The 21,779-nt window shown below is 45.0% G+C and overlaps 1 protein-coding gene across 4 annotated transcripts in view; it reads left to right on the top strand.

Annotated features, from left to right (window-relative positions):
- mmp16a (matrix metallopeptidase 16a (membrane-inserted)) overlaps positions 1-21,779 on the top strand; it is a 73,508-nt gene that overhangs the window by 39,453 nt on the left and 12,276 nt on the right. For all 4 annotated transcript variants that reach the window (XM_021620570.3, XM_021620569.3, XM_021620567.3 and 1 more), the window contains 3 exons: positions 9,255-9,416; positions 11,149-11,366; positions 19,383-19,521. In XM_021620570.3, coding sequence (XP_021476245.1) covers positions 9,255-9,416; positions 11,149-11,366; positions 19,383-19,521 — 519 coding nt within the window. The remainder of the gene's footprint in view (positions 1-9,254; positions 9,417-11,148; positions 11,367-19,382; positions 19,522-21,779) is intronic.

The following is a 21,779-nucleotide window of genomic DNA, read 5'->3' on the forward strand; positions in this document are numbered from 1 at the left end:
GAGGCTAGGGTACTGTACTGTGGGAACTGAGGAGGCTAGGGTACTGTACTGAGGGAACTGAGGAGGCTAGGGTACTGTACTGAGGGAACTGAGGAGACTAGGGTACTGTACTGTACTGAGGGAACTGAGGAGACTAGGGTACTGTACTGTACTGAGGGAACTGAGGAGACTAGGGTACTGTACTGAGGGAACTGAGGAGACTAGGGTACTGTACTGTACTGAGGGAACTGAGGAGACTAGGGTACTGTACTGTACTGAGGGAAAGCAAACAAATACATGAACAAAATAATTAGAAGAACATGATTTTGAATGATTTTTCCAAATGTTTGTATAGCAATGAATCTATGCAGTGAGAAAGAACTTGATTTGTTTTATCAACACAGTGTGGCATAGAGAGAGAGATAAAGAGAGAGAGAGAGAGAGAGAGAGAGAGAGAGAGAGAGAGAGAGAGAGAGAGAGAGAGAGAGAGAGAGAGAGAGAGAGAGAGGGAGAGGAGAGAGAGAGAGAGAGATAAGAGAGAGTGAGAGAGAGAGAGAGAGAGAGAGAGAGGAGAGAGATAAGCGAGAGAGAGAGAGAGAAAGAGACAGAGAGAAAGCTAGCACCATTCTCTACCCCACCAGGCTGCCTCTAGAAATAGATGCTCGCCCACTGACACTAGCACTGGCTGCCATGTGGGTGGTATCAGCCTCTTCCGCCCTCACACACACACACGCACACACACACACACACACACACACACACACACACACACATACACACACACACACACACACACACACACACAGACCTCTCTCTACATAGTTTATTTCACATGCCTCTTTCTGCCACAGCACTTCAGGCAGGGAGCCGGAAGTCAAACTCGTAACCTCCCCCATCAAGGCCATTAATTAAACAACCTCTATACACAGCCACTTCCCCTCTTTCCTTTCCTGTCTCCTCTTTCAGCCCTTTTGTAGAGAAGATAGATTCATTCAACACAATTGTGTTTTAACAGGAGATCACTGATAAGGTTTTGCAAAAGGGAATTACGCTGAGAATCGCATTTTTCCGTTTTTTGTGTGATATACATTTTATAGTGAAAAATCGGAGTCTCAGCGTAATTCCGCAAGCATGGAATTGCCCCAAAGCAGAGAGCACAGGTATGCAGAATGGGGGTGGACAGAGAGAGAGAGGGGTGGTGAGAGAAAGAGAGAGAGTGTAAATCAGGGCGATAGAGAGATAATATTGTGGCGGGGTGCTGTAGTTTGGCTGCAGCCACAATGGCCAGTCTGTCTGTTCACACCCAAAAACCAGGCCAGGCGCAGCAAAAGAAACAGAACCTGAGCCCAGCTGGCAACAACGCAGACAGGCAGGGGCACCAAGCTCCCAGACTACTCTTGGAATCTCAGCACTCAGCTACTCCTTCCCTCCCTAACTTCCCTCCCTCGCCTTGCTCTCGTTCACTCTTTTCCTCTTTAGGTTCGACTCTCCAGTTCGTATGCGTGACATGTTATTGTCAATGAACTGAAGCGGCGCTGCTGTCAAAATATTGGGAATCACTGTTTTCCTTGTATTTCTTCAGCCTCTTTCTCATCTTTCTTCCGTTCCGTCTCTCTCCTCTCCCATTTCCTCTTCCTCCTCCCACTCACCTCCAGTCCTTAAGTACCACAACCTGTTACTCGCACACACGCACGCCGACGCCCGCACGCACTCACACCTCTCAGACGGCTGCTCTACTCTTTAGGGGCCTCGACCCAGGGAATTCTGGGTAGGAGGAAGACAATGGGAACATTTAGCTCCTCCAGGGACAAAGGAAGTGCTTATTCTCGGTGCTAAGACTCGGGCGCAAACAACAACAGCAACAGCAAGCATGCAATAATAACACAGTTGTCAACACAAGTGTCAGGCCTTGAGTTGAGGGGGAAGGCTGATGGACGGCAGATCTGTCTTTCCTTGGGGAGCTCTGCTAGAGATGGGAGTGTTGTACTACATCGTTGGTAATTATATGGCATGTGGACGATAACAGTTCAATTGTTGTTGTTTTAGTTCCTGCAGAAGATGCCGTGTCAGCCTTTTAATATCGTTCAAACACACCTCTCTGTTTCTGTCTCGCCCCTCGCTCTCGTTCTCCCTCTCACTCCCTCGCTTGCCCTTTCACAAAGCCATGATAAATTGAATGAGTAGAGAAATACAGAGCTACTGAAACAGCATTCATGGCAAAAGCAATGATAAGCCTTTATTTTGTTAAGTTAGGAGCAGAAAGAGAGAGAGAGAGTACAGTACAGTAGAGTACTGTACGTAAAGAGGTAGAGCAGAGAAAGGTACAGTAAACCACAGTCAGATCCATATGAATTTGTTTCTTGTCGAAGCAAAAGTTTATTCTGGTGAAATACTGTCGTCCCTCTCACTGTATGGGGGATAGGAGGTCGGAGTTACAACCCCCGATAGAGGCCAGCACTGCCATGCAGAGCAATAAAACTCCTGTGTGTCGAGAGCCCTAGATCTAGTGGAAAAAACGAAGGACTCAGAGTCAGTCTGGTGAGTAAGAAACACAGTCAGACTGAGTCACGTGCGTCCCCGGGAGCAGCCCTGCACTGTGGCATGTGCAGCTAGCCACGTCACCAATCAATTATGAAGAAAGGGCAGATCCAGTAAAGCTCCAGGTTCCTAATCACAGCTCCTGTTTATTTTGCTGCTGCTGTGAGAGAGAGAGAGGGAGAGAGAGAGAGAGAGAGAGAGAGAGAGAGAAAGAGAGAGAGGGAGAGAGGGAGGGAGAGAGAGACAGAGAGAGAGACAGAGAGAGAGAGAGAGAGAGAGAGATCTGTTTATTTACTTTCCCTTTCAACTACTTGCACATTGTTACAACACTGTACAAAGCCAATAATATAACCTTTGAAATTCTTTTACATTTTTGTGAGTGTAATGTTCACTACTGTTTCCCTTGTTTATTTCCCTTTTGTTTATTGTCTATTCCATTTGCTTTGGCAATGTAAACATGTGTTTCCCATGTCAATAAAGCCCTTTGAATTGAATTCAATTGAGAGAGAGAGAAAGAGAGGGAGGGAGAGAGAGAGAGAGAGAGAGGGGGGGGCAGAGAGAGAGAGAGAGGGGGCAGAGAGAGAGAGAGAGAGAGAGAGAGAGGGGCAGAGAGAGAGAATAGAAAATGAGATGGTGATCATAAATCTCCTGTGTCTTCCCCACCCTCCCTTCCTCCCGCCCTCCCTCCCTCCCTATCTCTTCTCTCTGTGCGAGAGGGTTAGCTTCCTCTCTGACTCATTTATAACAGTATGACCTCCAGTGTCTGTTTAGTAGGAGAGGACTGTAGTGGCAGAGAGAGGAGAGGAGAGGGGAGGCGAGGCGAGAAGCAAGGGGGAAAGAGGGAAGGAGAGGAGAGGAGAGGAGAGGAGAGGAGAGGAGAAAGGGGGAGATAGGGAAGGAGAGGAGTGGAGAGGAGAAAGGGGGAGAGTGGGAAGGAGAGGAGTGGCGAGGAGAAAGGGGGAAAGAGGGAAGGAGGGGAGCGGAGAGGAGAAAGAGGGAAGGAGAGGAGTGGAGAGGAGAACGGGAGAGAGAGGGAAGCAGAGGAGCGGAGAGGAGAAAGGGGGAAAGAGGGAAGGAGAGGAGACGAGAAAGGGAGAAAGAGGGAAGGAGAGGAGCGGAGAGGAGGAAGGGGGAGAGAGGGAAGGAGAGGAGCGGAGAGGAGAAAGGGAGAGAGAGGGAAGCAGAGGAGCGGAGAGGAGGAAGGGGGAGAGAGGGAAGGAGAGGAGCAGAGAGGAGAAAGGGAGAGAGAGGGAAGCAGAGGAGCGGAGAGGAGAAAGGGGGAGAGAGGGAAGCAGAGGAGCGGAGAGGAGAAAGGGGGAGAGAGGGAAGCAGAGGAGAAAGGGGGAGAGAGGGAAGGAGAGGAGTGGAGAGGAGAAAGGGAGAGAGAGGGAAGCAGAGGAGCGGAAGGAGAGGAGAAAGGGGGATAGATGGTAGGAGAGGAGAGAGGAAAGGATGGGAGAGTGCTGAGAGGAGAGGTGAGAAGGGGGATGAGATGAGAAAGGGGGAGAGATGAAAGATAAAAGGGAGACATGGGGAGGAGGGGAGATCTCCAGCAGGTTTTCACAATGCCACTGTCTGTTGGTCACGCGGGATGGAGATATAGAGAAGAAGATATACATACGGTAGTTGTTTTTAAACTGATATCTGAAGGACAGTGATCCTCCCTTCATCCGGTTCCATTGTTGGAGGACGAGATATGACTGTTGACAGGATATGATGTCACAGAGACTACAGGGGTCAAGGTGAGAGTCAAGGTAGAATGTGAATCTCTCTGCACTCTGTACCATTTACTGTACAGCAGGGCTCTTCAACTGGTAGCCCGCGGGCCAGATCTGGCCCTTTTATCAATTTAGGCTGGCCTCTTGATCAGTTCTGAAAATTAATTAATAAATCCATATGAACCCAATGATTCTTGAAGAATATAACTTAGAAATGCCTCATGAGCTTAGTTCAACTGTCACACTACATGAGAATGTAGTGTTTTTCTCCAATGTTTGTAAACAAAGTAAATGCAAACAATAACTGTATAGCCTCGTAACGTGGTTAAAACTATCATGTTGATATCATGGATGGTCAGTCCTTGCTTCCCTAGTTCTGTCTATGAGAGTGGTTCCATTTCTCCAGCTCCATCCTTCAGCTTTTTACCGAAACAGGGGCCTGGAGGCACTTTGTTATTGTTTAAACTGCTGATTGCCTCTTTAAATAAATGTGTACACATTTGTTTGCTAAAATAGAGAATCAAATGCTCCATGTTATCACTATCTGTGAGTTAGGGCAGTAAAGAGAAAACACTTCATTTTCAGACGGTTTTAAAATGACCTAGTTACTTTCAGCAACATCTAAGTGACATCTGTTTTTGATGCAGTTCATCGGAGGAGTAATCACATGCTGTCCAATAGATACGCTTTGTTAAAGAAGCTTTCAAATTGACACATATCATTTTCCTCATTGAGCAAAACCTGATATATCGCTGCAAGCAGCAATGAAACGTGCTGACTTATGAGCAGGCTGAAAGAGACAGTAGCATGGACTCAATATACTCTTTCAGTTGGTCAAGTGAAGAGCAGTGAAGTTATTACGGCTTTTTTTAATTCGTTTTTTTAAACGCTCATCACAGCGCCACCTATGGGTGTTGTCGTACTCTGATTTTGCCAATGTATATTTTTTTATATGTTTTTTTACAGTTTACAGTTGCCAATTGGGCATTGAGATGTTGTGACAAAGGCGGAAGAATAATAAGACAGAAAGAAGAATTCCATCAAAAACAACTTCGCTGCCAGCACCCCTAATAAAATCTACCAATGGAGATGTGTTCCAAAAGTTCTATCACTTGATGAGAAATGTGTCTTCTCCAAAAAAGTGTGTTTTTCATGGCCCTAAGCTCCCATGTATATATATAGTGAAGCTAGCTCTTCTGCTCAAAAGAGTGTGTGTAAAAAAAACAGGAAGTAACCACTGAACAATACTGGAACCGCTTGAAAACAAAAGTATTATGGTAGATGTAAGCAGGAACAGGAAGACCAAAATTGGGCATGCATTTTGTAGGAAGAGGTAGTCCATATATGGGCGTGATCAAAGAATCTCTGGTTGCTACTCAATTCGATCGGACGTGCTTTAGCCAAAATCCGCATGGCGGTGGTTTTGGTGGGGTCGAATATGGAACTGCGTTAGAGCTGTCAAATCCACAAGTGACTCCCGGCATTACACCTAAAGCGGACATTGGCTGCACATTAACAGAAATCCCATGCAGCCTTGTTTATGAGTTCTAACACTGGAGTGAGAGATGTGATCTACACCTCTATTAGGATGATAGAAACCCTCATTATTTAATTTAATAATTTTTCTATTTGAGCGGCATTCTTTCTGTATAGCCTCCTACTTTCTCGTTCTGACTCATTAACAGAGTGGGACGGGTGTGGGACGAGTGGGGGACGGGTGTGGGACGGGTGGGGGACGGGTGTGGGACGGGTGTGGCTTTGTGACAATGATCAAGAGCAGCTGCTCACTGATTAAACAGCTTCAATGAAGTTCCACCTCCGACACGGCCAAAACATCCGCTATGCGGGTGTCTGCTATTGCTGGTTAACGCTGGATCTGATTGAATCCAGGCCTACGTTGATTCCCAACTTTCACCTTAGCAACAGTGCTAAGAACGAGACAGCGCAAACAGCAAACGTCCCTGGAATCTGGCGGTAGATAGTGACAGGAGAGCAAACAACAGGGGATAAAAGACTGGAACTGTTAAAATATCAACAGCCAGTGTGAGACTTTCTGTACAGAGACAAACAGAGACTTATTGAGAGATTATAGTGAGACATTTGAGAAATGATGCTGGTGGTGTGTGTGACTGTTGTCCTGGGACTCAGTGGGCGGCTCCCAGGTGGCCCCTTCAACCTCTGCGGATCTCCTGAGTTCACTGGAGCAGCGCAGCCTCAATCAGACTCTGGGTAACTCTGTGGCTGAGAGTTCAAAGCGTCCTTCTTGGAAGTTAATCCCTGTTGGTAACCAGAACAATCCACTTGACATCACCCAGTTCCATGATCTAAGAGGAACACGCTTCAGGATACTCTCTAACTTGTCTCGCAAGCTTCACTGCTCGAACCCCTAATAATAATTAACGGCAAAAATAACAATGGGGTTTCTTGTAGCTTCTGTTACAATTGTTACAGGAAAAATATGTAAACGTTTCGAAATACCAGGGTCAACAGCATCATCGCATTTCTCGTTCCATGATGGGCATATGGACACATGGCAACGTCCGCTCACTGATTTGCTGCACCCTAAAATAAAATTAAGATTTGTTTCAAGGCGGTCTCAACTCTGTCCTCAGTTGGTCCACATGGGCCAGCTCAGGAGAACCACTTCCAATGATATCATCAGTCTCTCAGTGTCTCTCTCTCTCTCTCTCTCTCTCTCTGTTCACTTCTTTCTCTTTCTGTTCTGCTCTCTCTTTCTGTGTCTCTCTCTGTCTCTGTTCACTTCTTTCTCTTTCTGTTCTCCTCTCTCTTTCTGTGTCTCTCTCTGTCTCTGCCGTTTCTGCATTTTCTGTGCCGTTGATCAGGGAATGGATGGATGGATGGATAGAGGGGGAGGGAGAGAGGAGAAGGGAAACTTGTGCAGTGGGGACACTGTCTACTAGGATTGTCTATCCTCCTCTCTTCTCCTCACCTCTCCTCTCTTCTCACCTCTCTTCACCTCTCCTCACCCTCCTCTCTTCTCCTCACCTCTCTTCTCCTCACCTCTCTTCACCTCACCTCTCCTCTCTTCTCCTCACCTCTCTGCACCTCATCTCTCCTCACCTCTCCTCTCCTCTCTTCTCCTCACCTCTCTTCACCTCTCCTCACCTCTCCTCTCCTCTCCTCCTCACCTCTCTTCACCTCTCCTCACCTCTCTCTTCTCCTCACCTCTTCTCTCTTCTCCTCACCTCTCTTCACCTCTCCTCACCTCACCTCTCTTCTCCTCACCTCACCTCTCTTCTCCTCACCTCTCCTCTCTTCTCCTCACCTCTCCTCTCTTCTCCTCACGTCTGATCTTTTCTCATCACTTCTCCTCACCACTCTTCTCTTCTACTCACCTCTCCTCTTCTCTCCTCTCCTTTCCCCTCTTCTGCTCTCCATCAGGGAAATAGATTGGAGTAGACATCTCGCGCTCTTCATTTGCATAGCAATATGCCCCAATTTCCCAAGTGATTCTTAAACCATTGGACTCTTTCTCTTCTCGTTCTCTCTCTCTATCATTATTTATCTCATTCACCCTCATTATATTCTTGCATAAATCTTTTCTGTGATTGTTAGCATTTTGCTCACACTTTCATTTTTGATGTCAGCTAAACCATAACAGTCATTTACATAACAAACTACAGCTGGAATCATTTTTTACATTGCCTATTATAGCACTGTGAGACACAACCCACTGGGCACAGACGTCAATTCCACTTCTATTCCACTTTGGTTCAAAATAATTTCATTGAAATGTAGTAGAAACCATGTTGATTCAACCAGAGTGTGCCCAGTGGGTACTATATATTATTTTATACTGCCATCTATTTTATTTGCTGTATACACAAATCCAGACCCAGTCATATGTGTGTTTGTCTATAGCAGCACACTTATTGAGAGAGCACATCTGGACTGGTACAGGATCTGTATGTCCTGGTACACATTCCTCTGTAGATAAGGGCTTCAAGTCAATGAGAACAGAATGAATCAACTATGCTCCTTGTAACCATGCCGGGTGCTTCAGAAAGAGTGAGAGTGAGGGGGAGAGGAATAGGGAGGGAGAGAGAGGGAGACGGTAGGAGGAAGAGAGGGAGGGAGGGAGAGAGAGAGCGATATACAGGGGAGAGAAGAGAGGGGGGAGACAAAAAAAGAGAAAGAGAGAGGGAGACGGTAGGAGGGAGAGAGATAGAGACAGCGGAAGAGAGAGAGAAAGAGAGAGACTAATTGATAATGTGGCTTTCCGACTGTTCTCTATTCATTCTGGGTTTTCTGGTTCCTGTCCTCCTCTGTCCCAGTTAGTGAATGGATCTAAATCTACGCCCCAAAAGGCATCATATTCCCTATGTAGTGCACTATATAGGGAATAGGGTGTCATTTGGGACGTACACTCTGACCGGGACACGGCTGGTTGCCACTGGAGCCTTCTGGGGTCAGAGTTCAACCCAGCGTAAAATCACCGGCTTACCCGCATAATTACAAAGGGGACCAGTGCTTCCCATGCTCTCACAGAGGGAAGACACTCCAGTTTCTTTTGATCTGTATGTGTGTGCGTGTGCGTGTGCGTGCGTGCGTGTGTGTGTGTATTAAGACCATAATGGTTCCCATCAGTGGTAGTGGTTGTTTTTACTGCGTCATCCTTTCATTTGGGGAATCAATGGTGGATCACACACACTCTCTGACCCTGCTCTGATCCTGCCGACCCTGCTTTGACCCTACTCTGACCCTGGTCGCCTCTCACACACTTATCACTCATCTCTTTCAGTGTGTGCATATTTAGCGATTGTGGGTTTCTTGGGTGTATAGTAATACTCCAAGAAAAGTTTCAGCATAAATTGCGCTGCAGATTATAATTCACACATCCTGTCCATTTGAAGTATGATGGTGCATTTTCTCATAGGGATTGTATGTGCGCAAAAGGCAGATGTCACCCTTAGTGCTCTGATCTGATTTCACACTACACATGTCTCACACACATCTCTCTCTCTCTCTCTCTCTCCCTCCCTCTCTCTCTTTCTCTAGGTAATGATCTGTTCCTAGTGGCAGTCCATGAGCTGGGCCATGCCCTTGGTTTGGAACACTCCAACGATCCCACAGCCATCATGGCCCCCTTCTACCAGTACATGGACACAGAGAACTTCAAGCTGCCCCACGACGACCTCCAGGGCATCCAGAAGATCTACGGTAGGCTAGCCTTCCTCTCGTTTAATACAACCATCTGCTTATATCATCAGTGTGCTGCCGGAGGGAGGGAGGGAGGGGCAGACCAGGGTACACCATCAAACCTCTCCTCCTCCTTCCTTCTTTTACTGTTCTTCCTCCTCCACCCTTTCCTTGTCATTTCGGCCTTTAAGGGTAGCGGGCAGGACTCTTATAAAGCGGATGGGTCTTAACCTTTTCCCCTCTTCCTCCTCTTAAAATCAGGGTTGTATTGGAGAGATGTGTGTGTGTGCGTAGCAACATGAGGGTTTACCGTCATAAGGGATAGCATCGAGCGCAGACTCTGTTTCTGTTTATGGTGTGTGGTTTATCTCTCCATCATTCTCGCTATCATTATATAATTGCAAAGTGCTTTGCCCCCACTAATCCAGGGTCTATTTCAAGAGATTTAATTCAGTCAATGAATACAATCCCTGTGGTCCTCCCAGGAAGCAGCTGATCAGTTCACTGTACTGACTGACTGGGATGATGATGATGATGATGATACCTAGTGGAGTAGTACTGTTATCTGCTGATCCTATGGGCGTACAATCCCTGGGGATGATTGCCTAAGGTCATGTGTTCATCCATGTTTTCATTTGTTGGTTAGTTTGTCCGTTCGTTCATTCATTTGTTTTTTGTTCATTCACTCACTCACTAATGAATTTATTCACCCTCTCTTTTTCTATTTCCTAAAGCTGTCACCTCTGTGTAATAGTCCTATCACTGTTGTTGGCCCCAGCCTTGTTATCCGGCTGCATGATTGGCACCGGTCCTGTCCAAATGGGATTAATGATAATTGAATAACCCACAGCTATGGACAGACATCCATTATAGAATTTCAGCTGTTTATTTATATAAGCTAAATAAGTACACCAACACTGAACCCAAGCCGCTTAACATTCAATAACACTACTGAACTAATAATGTCAAAGAATCACAGTCAATTCATTTAATAAGAACAAAGTGAGAGTTGAGTCTCTTTGGATAGCAGGGCCACGTCCCAAATGGCACCCTATTCCCTGTGAAGTGCACTTCCTTTGACCCATATGCACTATATCGGGAATAGGGTGTAATTTGTGATGCAGGCTAGGTCTCGTCTCCTTTTAATGGCTGTAGTCTAGCTAGGTTAACATTGGACTGTAATTGATGTGCTAATGATGACAGTGTGTCACGCTGTGTTCCTCTGTTCTTTATTCCCAATCTAAATGACTATTACACTTGCTAAGCCAATTGCACCACCTCTCTGTAACAGGTGGTTAGGGGGGATTTAACGTCGAGTGTTTTGGTGGAACCCTGCGACACAGAGCTCCGCGGAGATTGACTCATGCGTGTCTGTGTCCTGTGTCCGTCGGCTATTGCGTTAGGACCAAAAGTTTCAGATACCCTTAGGTCCGCATCTCAGATGGCAACCTATTCCCTCTACAGTGCACTGCTACTTCATAGAGCCCTATGGACATAACATAGAGAATATGCTGCGTAGACCCCACCCCACCTTCTAGCTCTGAGTCTACGGATAGCTACGCTATTGAGGAAAAATGTACTTTCTTTGCCTGTGATATGTGGTTGTCCCACCTAGCTATCTTAAGATGAATGTACTGTAAGTTGTTCTGGATAAGAGCGTCTGCTAAATTACTCAAACGTACTGTAGTCTTTTGAGCGTTTTTGTTCATTTGTTTGTTTGTTTAGTAATATTGTTGATGCTGTTTTCATTCAGGTCCACCAGATAAGGTACCCCAGCCGACCAAGCCTTTACCAACAGCCCCCCCACACCGCTCGCAACCCCCCTCGGACCCTCGCAAGCCTGACAGGCAGACGCGACCCCCCAGGATACCTACAGGGGACAAGCCCAGCCAGCCCAACGCCAAGCCTAACATCTGTGATGGGGGCTTCAACACCCTGGCCATTCTGAGACGAGAGATGTTCGTGTTCAAGGTGGGAAGTCACTGTGTTTAACCATCCACTACATTCAAAATAACTACATTCAAAATAACTACCTGAGTGACCATTACCTTTGGCCATGTGAGAGTTTTCAACAACAAGAAAAACAACAACATCATGACGGCATACAACAAGCATACCACATATGACCAACACAGCAACTTCACAGCAAGATAGCACAACATCAACATGTCATGTTCCTGGGTGTGTGTGTGCATGCATACTTGTGTGTGTATCCAGCTCAAAGGACCAGGGCCCGTTTGCATAAAACACCTGCAGTTCATTTTCCCCTTATATCTTCCCTTAAAGTTTCCTTAACTTTCAGTCAGTTGCCCAAAACATTTTAATGTGAATTTCCCCCTTAAATGAAGTGAAAAATGGAAGTGTGCCCATGAGGTCCCTTAAATGCTTCATTCAGTATGGATATCAATTTAAACAGCATTTGTGGAGATGAATGTTGCTTTCATCTGCTCTGGTTACAAAAGAGAAATGTCAACCAACCAACTTAGCTACTTAGGTAAACAATGGAAGGTGCACAATCCGTGGCTATAAAGCTAGCTTGCTAGTTAGCTATAGCTACTCTGTAAGCTTGCTTGACGTACTACAAAGTGATAGAATGTATTTTTAGAAATAAGTAACCTAAAGAAATGTGGTTTATTGTCTTCTGAAGCAATATGGTTATCCTATCTTGATTGTAGAAGTTCTTTTTTTGTTATCTTACAAAATGAAAGCAACCTTTTTGACTTGTTGTTTAGTGAGGCCGTCTCCGTGGTAACCAGATACTCTTTCTGCCATACATGCCTTCAAAATACCGTAAAACCCCTTAAGTTTGCCCTTCCCTACGGAGATATTTGAGGGGCTCTGTGCAATGCCCTTAAACAATTCTCTTAGGTAAGGTACAATTATTCCTTAAGGTAAAACCCTTAAGGGAAACACTCTTTGGATCAGCCGCACACAAGGGTACTTTTAGGGTACAGTATAGGGGTAGAAAAATCTAAAAATAAACATAATATATCTTCAGAGGTACACGTTTCTCACCTGGTTGGTACCTTTTAGTATACATGTGCTGATAATCTATTATAATGGTACATTTTTGTACTTAATATTTTGAATATATAGCTACAATCATCACGCACTCTCAAAAACCATTCCCATTATTATAATATTTCCCAGCATGCTCTATTTCAGGTTGATGTTTAGATATTTTTGTTTCAATATGTGTGTTTTTGCATGCACATTAATTGATTGATTGATCGATCTTATGCTACACAAAGAGAAATTGCATACATAGTAGTTGGATTTATTGCAGCCATTATTGAAATGGTTGTTTCCAATTTAGATGGTTTAGGTTGTCTCATTTATCAATTTTCCCTACCTTGGCAGTCATTCTAAATGCAGGTTACAGGTGAATAACTCTGGCTGGATTCCAATAAGAATTTTGTGGCCGATGTGGCCAGGAAACCAGGAGTTTCAGACTACTGTTTTGGGCTAAAACTAGACTCAACATATGGTTTTATATGTCAGGTAGCAAAACTGATCTGTTAGTAGTTGGATTTATTGCAACCGTTTGTTTTTGCATGCACAAAACAGACACCCTGGGAAATATTCAAATAAGGTTTTACACCCTGCAGTGTTAAAACAACACCTAAAACCCGTTTAAGACGTACATTTTTGCCCCTTAGAAAGAAAAAAAAGGCAACCACAAAAAAAGGGAAACGCTTACCTTTTCCAAATGTATGCTTTTTTTTTGGACTACATATAGTAAGGTACTATCTCATCCCCTAAGGTACACTATTGGCTCTTTTAAGGTACGAACTGCAAGGGTACAATTATATATCTATAACTAAAGGTACAAACGACTGCCTTACAGGATACCACGACAGTGACAAGCGTTTATACCCCTTTAAGAACAAATATATACCTTTATTTCGGAGAGTGTGCTTTCAGTTAGTCAGGTCTCAGAGTCGAACTAATGGAAAGGCTCTGTGTGGGAGGGCTTCATATATGTGCCTAATATGTACTAATGTAGCAGATAACTGAAGCACTCTGGGTAGTGTGTATACCTGTAGTTATATATAGCTACAGAGTAGTCAGTGGTTTCTGTTGGACAGGAGATTTCAAGCGTTATCATCATTGAAACTCAAGGGGACATATGTACTGCACTGTGGCTCATGTAATTAGCACTTTAACATCTCTAAAATGTAACTCTCTTCCACATTCATTTTCTTGAGAGGAATTGAACAGACTGCACTGTAGGATAGTCTACATATAGCACTTGATAGTGATTATGTAAGTGACTGAGTGACTCACACATTCTAAATGTGAGGTCTGTACGCTATGGCAGGGATGCGTTCCAAATGACACCCTATTTCCTATATAGTGCAATACGTCTGACAAGAGCCCTGGTCAAAAGTAGTGCCGTAAATAGGAAGTAGAGTGCCATTTGGGACGCAAGCCCAGGACTTGTTTGAATATCTATTAGCTTACATAGAAATAACATCTAGTCCAGATGGAATATGGTTTTCTCTTCCCAAACAAACCCCACAGTAGTAACCTCATCTCAGTTTACCCAGAACAAAAATGGTGCATAATTTGGTTTATGTTTACGTGATCTGTCCACGAGAGATTATCCAGTAACAAACCCCACAGTAGCTTTCTGTCCAGTAACAAACCCCACAGTAGCTTTCTGTCCAGTAACAAACCCCACAGTAGCTTTCTGTCCAGTAACAAACCCCACAGTAGCTTTCTGTCCAGTAACAAACCCCACAGTAGCTTTCTGTCCAGTAACAAACCCCACAGTAGCTTTCTGTCCAGTAACAAACCCCACAGTAGCTTTCTGTCCAGTTTAACACAGATTCGTGATGTGTCTATGCTTATGTATCCTCATCCAGAGACTCAGAGTCTCCGAGTACAAGGCCCTGGCAGCTCACAGTCAGCTAATGCACGCCCGCACACACATATACATATGCACACACACAGGAGGAAAGGGGAAAGCCCTCCAGGCAACACAAAGATCAGCTATGTTCTCCACCAAAGAGAAAGAGAAAGAGAGAGAGCGGCTGTTCTTTTGTGTGTATTTTTCAGGGGTTATAAATAGCTAGTATTCATTGGTTAAGTAGGCTAAAACACGTGGAACTCACTGGGGAAATACCCCTCTCATAGAATATTGCCAAACACACTTACACTGTGGTTTGGTTTATTTCATTTGAACAGTGATTCTACTTGTGTCTTACATTGCTTGGAAAAATCCTCATTCTCACTCGGCTTTCCAAAAAACAGTAACAGCCATTGCAGATTTTTCTCTTCTCCTGTCTCAGTCCACTGTACTTAATCATGGAGACAAGGCAAATGGACAAATGTATAATATTTGTGTGTAGGAAAAACCTTCAGGCCAACAGTCTCAGTGACCTGTGTCTCCATGAAAATGTCTGCCTAAGAACCCCTCTCACATGGTTTCTCCCTCCTCTCCCCTGGCAAAAGTTGGCGTGGAACGACCCGGCTTTGGTGATAGTCAGTAGTGGAAAGAGACATGAGATTTCAAGACAGAGCTAAGAAAGACAGATAGTACGTCAAATAGTGTCCCATAGGGCTCTTGACAAAAGTAGTGCACTATATAGGGAATAGGGTGCTATTTGGATGTACACAAAGGAACACAGGAAGTCTCAGTCTGATCGTTTATGAGTTTGGCACCTCAGCTCAGGGATGGATGGATAGATTTCCACAATAACGACTCTGTGGATATGAATCAAAACACTGGCCAACTACTCATGATTCAGGCCATGGATAGAGGTCATATTTAACTCGCAGATCAAAGAGAGCATTGACCCGTTTTATTTATTGGTTTGGTTTAGTGGTATTTCCCTCCAATCTTTCAACTCCAGAAAGAGTTGGTTTCAAGGGCTGTTGTACTATTGTTTTGTTTTTAAGCTGTCAATGAGCATATTTAACGAAGCCACAATGAAAATAAATCACATTCCCTGTTCTAACCATCATCATTATCTCCTCTCATGAAGAGACAACACAAAATCACCTATTATGCAACTTCCTTTATGTATATGAATTGTGTTTCTAAGTTGTTTTTTACACTATGCGTTTGAGCTCATTGTAATTATAGTGTGTGGCTTGAATCCGGTTTTCAAGAGAAGCTCTCAGCTTGTCCATCATCTGCAACAAAAGCACAATGCATGTTTTCTCCCAAATCCGAATGTGCTCCGCATGGTCAAGACACATCTAAGCTAGGTATTATGAGAGAGAGAGAGAGGGTGTGGGGGATTCTATTAGCATCACTTAACCAGCAGCAGAGGAGATGAAGAGGAAGTTAGTGCTACTCTCTGACTGGCTCACAGCTACTCAGAGCCAATCACGATCCCTCCCACACACATCAGACAGGAAGCAGGACGCTGAGAGTATGGATGTTCTGTTCAGGGTAACTGAGGTTGTCATGGTGGAGACCGACTGGTTAAGAGTGGGTGATTAACAACAGAGGGAGAGAGGGAGGGAAGTTGGAAGGGAGGTTGGGAGGGAGGGATACGTAAGTAGATAAAATACATGATGTGTAGAGATAAACAGTTTCCTGAACAAATAAGTCCTCTAATTGAATAGCAATTTGGAAGGATGTTTACTACTCATACTTAGGGCTGTATTCTCAATGTACATGAATTACTCCAGTAACAAGTAGAGTTGGAATCTTCATTAGTCTGTGGTATTTCTTCTGAAGCAGGTCTGTGTGCAGAGTGACTGTCTGTCTGGTTGATGGGTTACTGAGGAGGGAGGGAGGGAGTACGAGCGAGCTTTGGCTATTTTGGCTCACCTCGTCCTCCAGTTGATTGTGTTGGAAGACACGCTGTCACTACCTGCCAAGTCATTTAAAGATGAAATCTCCTCAGCCCTGAAAGACTGAAACACAGGTGGTCCCATAATGGGAAATAGGACTAGAGAGGGTGGTGTGGTAGACCTACAATCGTTTTCAGCTGTAAGTTATATGAAACATTGAAGGAATATCATACGCTTCCATCAAACATCAAGAGACCCCTTGAGGGAGTATCTCTCATCGTAACTACAGTTGCAGTCTCAAACTCTGGGGCCTCTTCCGTACCCCCCTGCCTATCTGACGTACCACAGTGATGTATAACGGAGACTTTCTGCATTCAGACGGAGTCACCTTTCCTCCTCTCCGCTCTGCTTTCAACAGGAAGAGGAGGGAAGGGATGAAAGGAAAACACATGCTGTTCAGTAGCTTTCCAGTGTCCTTGACGGAGCTCAGAGCCAATGGTAAAACCATACAGCCAAGTCTGGATTTACAGTTATTACGACCCTGCCGTCTTCAGTGGTGGAGAGGAGGGGTTGAAGAGGGTCGGCAAGGTTTTAAGAGAGAACAGTAAACTGAACAGACATGACATGTTGCGTCCAGCAATCACCACCACATGATACCGTACATGCCCCCAAAAATTGCACACTTCCTTATGCTACCCCCTGCCTCCCACCCACCTCCTCCTACCCCCCTCCTCTCCCGTGCCCCTGCGTACAGGGATTGAGGGACACATTCTCATGCGAGAGCCTGATTTATACCAGAGCAGCAGAGAGACACTTCCTTCCTGTCCTGAATGTGTGAACAGATTTAGTGCTGGAATGGCTGGTCACACTAGGATGCAGTGGCAGAGCAGGAAGATTCATCCCTCCATCCCTCCACCTTTCAATCTCCATCTCTTTGACTGTGACTACACCTTTTGTTTGGGAAATGGGGGTTGTTTCTCTTGTTCTCTCTCTTTCTCGCCTCCCACCCTCTTTTCCCTCCTTCCCTCTTTCTCCGCCCCTCTCCTCACTGCTCCTCACTGCTCCTCACTGCTCCTCACTGCTCCGCCCCTCTCCTCACTGCTCCTCACTGCTCCTCACTGCTCCCCACTGCTCCTCACTGCTCCTCACTGCTCCTCACTGCTCCGCCCCTCTCCTCACTGCTCCTCACTGCTCCTCACAGCTTCCCCTCCTCTCTCCTCTTTGGTTGGGCTTGAAGAGAAGAGCGCGTTTCACTTAACTAGGTGTCTTTCACTCATCCATCCCCACCCATGTTTCTCCATTCTTCCCTTCCCCCTTGTCTTAACTGGAGTAGTGTGCTTGTCTCTACTGCCTGACTTCCCCTCTCTGAGGCGGTAGGTAGCCTAGTATTTGAAGAACGTTGTGCCAGTAACCAACAAGTCGCCGGTTTGAATCCCCGAGCCGACTAGGCAAAGAATCTGTCGGTTGTGCCCTTAAGCAAGGCTCTTAACCCGAATTGCTCCTGTAAGTCGCTCTGGATCAGAGCGCCTGTTAAATGACTCTGATGTATACGTACATGTGCGTTGATGTACGAGGTCTACTAGGAGGTGTGTGTTATCTGTGCTTATCCCTCTGAGGCGAACCTAGACCCTGGCTTCTTTCATCTCCACTCGTTTCCCCCCCACTGTCCTCTCACCTTAACACACACGCACATCAGATCAGCCCCAATTGGCTTGTTTAGCCTCAGCTGACCTCATTGTTGACCTCTGTCACGTTCCGTCTCTCAGGGATGCCCCGATGCTGCTTTATGGCTGTTCTGTGGTTAGGTGCTCTTACTTACAGCACTTTTAATGCAGGTCATTTATTAGATGTCAGTTGTTGACTTATAGCCCTACATGCATACCGACAGTGATATTTGCACTACATTGAGGCACATCTGTGAACTCAAACATTTCGTGTTAAGAGTTTTTTATTTTCTTCTTGTCCTTTTTTGACAGCTGTACCTCTGTCTAAATGCATCATCAGTATTGCAAGGTAGCAATACCTTGAGTCTGTTTGTATGCATTTGTAACAGGTTTTCGCAAACAAAGCAGAAATGAAACAGAGCCATAATCTTCTGTTACAGAGGTTATAGTAGTTATTTTGATTAGTTTGGACATTTGGGTAATTCCAAGTGCCAGCAGAAATGGCCTACATCTCAAGTTGGCTCACTGTCCATATTTTCAGAGCAGGAGAAAGAGGGAGATTGGAACATTTTGTCTTCTACAGAGTCGAAAGGAATCAAATAGCTCCGATTTCACAGTTTGATCTGTTTTCAATTACCGGGCTGAGTCCCATACTGAAGAAAACGCTGAACAATTGAAATCAATCAGGGCTAGTGTAGAGTGGAGGGGCCATGGGACGCTGTGTGTGTGTGTGTGTGTGTGGGTGTGTGTGTGTGTGTGTGTGTGTGTGTGAAGGTGTGTGTGTGAAAGTGTGTGTACATGTCTTCCACACACACACACACACACACACACACACACACACACACACCCACAAGAGAGCGACCGAGGGAGTTTGATAAATGGGCTGTGCAGGTTTTAATGTGAATAAGGCGTGGTGTTGTGATGATGCCAGTGATGAGGTATCTCTATCCTTCTCTCTTTCCCCCTCACTCCCCTCATCCTCTCTTTCTCTCTCTCCCTCTTTCGCCCCTGTCTTTCTCTCACTGTCTCTCTTCACCCTCTCTCTCTACCCCCCCTTTCTCTGTCTCTTTCTCTCTGTCTCTACTTCTCCGAGGGCAGGTCACTGTGTGTTTGGCCTCTGTGGAAGGCTAGAGCGGCCATTCCGTGCCAAGGGTGTGGTGTCTTACTGAGCCATAATGTCTTTCTCAGCTGGGCCTGTGAGCTCTTTCCTCTGAGTTTTGGCCCAACTCTCTTATCTTCAGGTTACATCCAGCATCAAAAAGACAGGCACACCTTAAACTTGGCTATGCGCATTTTTCCTTTAGATTGTTATATTTTTCCTCGAGTTTCTTCAAAAAACTGAGCCATTTGACCTGAATAGTTTAGCATGTTTACAGTACAGGTTACATACTAATAAGCCTAATGGATGTTGATGCAGAGTAATGGAATCATCTCTCGGTCATTAAGCTTCACAGCTGTCAAACTATCCAGCTGGGTTTTGATTTCCAACAACACATTTTAGCTTGTGTTGATATGTTGGTATGCCAGTGTGTTAATGACCCTTTCTCTCTCCGCTCCTCTTCTCTCCTCTCAGGATCACTGGTTTTGGAGGGTACGGGACAACGCAGTGATGACGGGGTACCCCATGCTCATCAATGTCTTCTGGAGAGGACTGCCCCCCAAGATAGACGCTGTCTACGAGAACAGCGAGGGGAAATTTGTCTTCTTCAAAGGTAAGGATGCCCACAGATGTATTATACATGATCTATATCAGGTATGGGAAACTGGCGGCCCACGGGTCGCATGGCCCCCCTTTTGTAGTTTTTTTGGCGGGGCTCATTCTTACTTACTGTTGAGAGTTAGAATAATAGTACACAAAGTGCAATTTTGAAATTTGGTTGTGCATCAGCAGTTACTCAATTAGCCCATGGCAGCTAATTTTTGGGGGGTTTGGTAAGTTAGTCTAGCGGCCAGCTATCTAAACTTGTAGTAAGCATGGTCGATTTACTGACCAGGGTGGGGCCCATTGATCATCAGTTATCATATTAAAAGCATTTGCCTCCAACCTACAGTATTGCAACATGTGTAGAATAGCAGGAAATTAGCTGTAAAACTGCACATTTTTCTTTTACCCCTGACCAATGTTGCCCATCCCTGATCTGCATAATCAGACAAATCCTAGACCAAAAAGCATTTTCAATAGGAGGATGGGTCCTGCTCCTTATTCTTGGTTGTGTGTGTGTGTGTGTGTGTGTATGCGTACGTGTGTGCGTGGAGTGACGTTGCTGTAGTAGAAGGATTAACCAGAGGCTTATCTCTCTAGACTACGTGACTATAGACCCTGTACTTACTGTAACCCAGGCAATTTGCCTCTTAATCTCAGACAGTCAAAAGCAGTTTGTCCTTTGAAAATGTGCGTGTGTGTGTGCTTTCATGCATTGTCTCTTCCATAATCAGTCCATTTGAATGTATGACCTCACTAGCCCCACTGCAGCACAGATTAGTCTCTTCTCTGAACGTGTTTACATCGTATAAACCTATAGCAGACGAAGGGGATGTCTCAATATATACATTTACTGAAAGAGACAGCAAATAAGCAAACAAACAGACTTGTATACTCCCATGAGAGAGGAAGGGAGGGATGTGGGGAAGAGAAGAGACGGGTGTAAATCTGGGTCTGTCTTGATAATAACTACAAATCACAGATGGCTCGCAAACACATTTCTGTTTTTCACAGTTCCTCGAAAAACAGACTAGTTGTCCCCTGTGTACCCGAGAGCTCCTGAAATCCCTTCTTTCTTTCTTTTCTGGTTGTAGAGTTGAGATTTCCATGAAATGAGAGGGTTTATTACTATGTCCTGTAATAGAACCACCGTGAGCTTTAAAAACAGAAGAAAGTGACTCTATAGGTAACAATGTAGGCTACGCATATTCAAGTAGGTGTCTGTGGAGATAAGAATTCATGGACGTTTCTTAATTGACTTTGAATGCCTTATAAGGCAAAGCTTATGAAGACGTTCTGCCGTTGTTTGCAGCAGACTCACGCAGACTCAAATGGCACCTCATTTCCTATTTAGGACATTACTTTTGACCAGGGAATACATATTTAAATATTTTATATTTAACCTTTATTTAACTAGGCAAGTCTGTAAAGAATACATTCTTATTTACAATGACGGCCTACCCCAGCCAAACCCGGACAACGCTGGGCCAATTGTGTGCCGCCCTATGGGACTCCCAATCACAGCCAGATGTGATACAGCCTGGAATCGAACCAGGGTCTGTAGTGCCATGTCTTGCACTGAGAGGCACTGCGCCACTCGGGAGTCCTAATTTAGAGAAAAGGGTGCCAATTGTGACGCGGACTCCCTGTTTTTTAAAGCTGTGTTATACAAACACTGAATCGGCATGTAAATTAGACCCTCATTTAAATAAATATGCATCGCTCATAACAACCTTGTTTCTTAGCTGTCTGCCTTTAGGACTAGGGATGTATATGTTTGGTGAAATCTGCTCATAAAGAAAGTCATTGACTCAATAATGTCCACTCATACACTGCTGACCTTTAAATGGGAGCAATGCGATAAGACAGAAAGTTATAGTATCAAAGTGCACTGACTATAAGGTTGTGTCCCAATTGTCAACCTATTCCCTATATAGTGCACTACTTTTGAACAGAGCCCTATGGGTTCTTGTGAAGCGTAGTCCACTATAAAGGGAATAGGGTTCCTTTTGGGACTTAGACTAAATGTAGAAGAACTACCAGAATAACGGCATCAACCCGTTAATTCGGTAGCACTGCATCCATGGTCTTTCTGATTAGCCCGACAGAAACACACACGCACACACACGCACACGCACACACACACACACACACACACACACACACACACACAATGGGTATATCAATGCTTGGTTCTAAGAGAATTATGCATCTATACAATCTACCACTCGGGGGAGAGAGAGACAATTTAGCTACGTATACTGCTAG

The sequence above is a fragment of the Oncorhynchus mykiss genome, chromosome 11 (genome assembly GCF_057628025.1).
Source record: "Oncorhynchus mykiss isolate SJ-2025 chromosome 11, ASM5762802v1, whole genome shotgun sequence".
Lineage (NCBI taxonomy): Eukaryota > Metazoa > Chordata > Actinopteri > Salmoniformes > Salmonidae > Oncorhynchus > Oncorhynchus mykiss.